The sequence below is a fragment of the Babylonia areolata genome, chromosome 24 (genome assembly GCF_041734735.1).
Source record: "Babylonia areolata isolate BAREFJ2019XMU chromosome 24, ASM4173473v1, whole genome shotgun sequence".
NCBI classification, from domain to species: domain Eukaryota; kingdom Metazoa; phylum Mollusca; class Gastropoda; order Neogastropoda; family Buccinidae; genus Babylonia; species Babylonia areolata.
Window position 1 is genome coordinate 15709027 of NC_134899.1, and position 2500 is coordinate 15711526.

A 2500-nucleotide genomic window follows, 5' to 3' on the forward strand; every position below is an offset into this window, starting at 1 on the left:
GAAGAAGCAGAAGGGAGACGGCGGCGGCGGCAACACTCCCTCCGCAACCCCGACCTCCACAGCCCCGTCTCCAGACTCTGACGCCGACACCCTGGTCCCTCCCACCAGCTTCATGAAAACCTCGCGGAGCCACAGCACCTTGTCCTCTGACGTCGTCAGCAAGTCGGTGACCGCGGCCTCTCTCCGTCACGGAGGGGGAGGCATCAGCGGCAGAAATGGCCTGGCAGGAGGGGGAGGCGCTGGCTTCTCGCTGCACCGGTCCAGCAGTCTGCCGTCACTGCAGGCCGCCGAGCTGTCTCACCGGAAGCGGCTGGTGCTGACGTACCGGCTGGAGAGCGCCATGGACATCCTGGACACGCTGAAGCGGCGCAACATGGAGAACTCGCTGTCGCCCCGCGTCTTCCGCATCCCCAGGAAGGTGGACGCCGTTCGAGACTTCAATTGCTGGACCACGGTCTGGCAGAAGGAGTTCAAGGAAGTGCAGCGCGCCAAGTGAGTCTGGTGGGGGTGGGGGTTAAGGGTGGAGCCAGCGGTGGACGATGCTGTGTGACAACAACGCTTGTGATGACGATTCCAGCATAGCAGTGACAATACCTTCTTGCCTTTCTACCCTTCCTAAGTCTTACGCTTTCTGTATTCAAAACAAGAGAGGTTCCTGCCAAGTGATACCCTGGGGGGCTTGGGGGGTAGGGGTGGGGGTGTTACATGAACGGGGAGAATTTGTGTGCGGCTGGCCAATAGATTACGGCGCGGGGGCGACTTTTGTTGTTGTTTTGTATGATGGCGCCAGCAGTGTAGGATGACACAACACGACCATACCTACTGTCTAACGCTTCTTGTTCAGCTAAACAAGTGGGGGTCCTGGATGTGTATGCAAGCCATAAGACACCCCGGGGTTTTACGGGAACTCCAATGAAGACGGCCTTTTCGTTCGGAGTGATGTATTCATGATCAGCTGTGGGGTGAAGGGGTGCGGGAGGAGGGATATGCTGGTGAGCTGTGGTGTGTGTGGGGGTGGTGGGTGGGGGGGGGGGGGAGTGACAACTACCCAGATGAAACGAAGACTGCAGCTGGTGGGACAACGTGGTGGCTGTCGATGACAGATGAACAGGGTCCTTCATGCAGGAAGGCAGAGACACCAGCCACGTGCAGGCTACAGGAAGCAAGAAGACAGAAACGACTTCACGATACAAAGATCAGAGAATCTGATGCAGGGCAAGGAAGTCAGCATGCACGTGAACACGAGGGTTGTGTAAAGAAGGACTAAAAAAAAACCCAAACCCCAATAAACCACAACACTTCCGAAATGGTTGAACAAGATATTGCGACAGGGGAAGAGAAACACAACAGCTAACTCCACTTTGATTCGCCGCTCCGATACATCAGAGCAGGCGCTTGTGACGGTCACCAAACAAACCCAGCAGCAGTTAGGGGTGGGTCTCCTTTGCTGTGTGGCCATATGGCGCCCTGACGTTGATAGCTTCCTGAGAGGACGTACGTTGAATATGGGTTATGAGGACAGGAGACTGAGTAGTGTTTCCGATTGCGTGCGTTGCAGTTTTATGGAGAACTTTCAAGAGGTTACATGCAGCCAGGAGACATTTGGATGTACTGGTTAACTGTGGTGATGCTTTTTTGGTGTGGGGTGTACATAGCAAATATCCTGGCGCTGTGCACTGTTAGGGGATGGGAGGTGAAGGGGATATGGGTGTTGGTTTTGTATGGCAGGACCCCGCATTGTCCATGCCCACACGGAAATTTGCCAACAATAAGAATATTTCTTATGAATTGATTAAAAATCATTTCGTTTGCGAGTTACATCATTGTGTATTCCCTCTCTCTCTCTCTCTCTATCTGTGTGTGTGTGTGTGTGTGTGTGTGTGTGTGTGTGTGTGTGTGTGTGTGTGTGTGTGTGTGTGTGTGTGTGTGTGTGTGTGTGTGTGTGTGTGTGTGTGTGTGTGTGAGAGAGTTTTGTTAAAATTATTTTGTTTTGTTTGTGAAATAGTGTGCTGTACAGATTTTGAAATATTGTAAACTATGAGATTATTTTAGTATTTAGATATACTGTTGATGATGATGATGGTTGCTGCCTTTATCATTCTTTTAGCATGAACAAGATATGCACTTAGATTATCAGTCCATAATCGATCACCGGTTTAAAGTAAACCAAACTAAATTTCGAGTCATTAACATTCATACCGAATAGTTATCATTTCAAATCTGTCCCCTCTCTTTCTCTCTAGATATATATATATATATATATATATATATATATATATATATATCACGCTCTATAAGAGAGCGGACTAGAAACCCCCCCGCCAAACCCAGCACTAACACCCGACAATACAAACACAGACTATAACAGAATAAAGGTTTATGTATATATTTATTCAACACGTGATTTATAAGACAGTACACAGATACATAGTCACCCAGATCAAACAACACAAAGCACCACACTGAAGTATAAATCAATCAATGAATCAATGATGCAAAA

The 2500-nt window shown here is 49.2% G+C and overlaps 1 protein-coding gene across 2 annotated transcripts in view; it reads left to right on the forward strand.

Moving 5' to 3' along the window:
- Window positions 1-2500, forward strand: part of LOC143298985 (uncharacterized) — a 40075-nt gene that overhangs the window by 35808 nt on the left and 1767 nt on the right. For both annotated transcript variants that reach the window (XM_076612045.1, XM_076612044.1), the window contains exon 3: window positions 1-2500. This exon is cut by the window's left edge and continues 463 nt beyond it; it is cut by the window's right edge and continues 1767 nt beyond it. In XM_076612045.1, the coding sequence (XP_076468160.1) occupies window positions 1-496 (496 nt within the window). In that variant the 3' untranslated portion in view covers window positions 497-2500.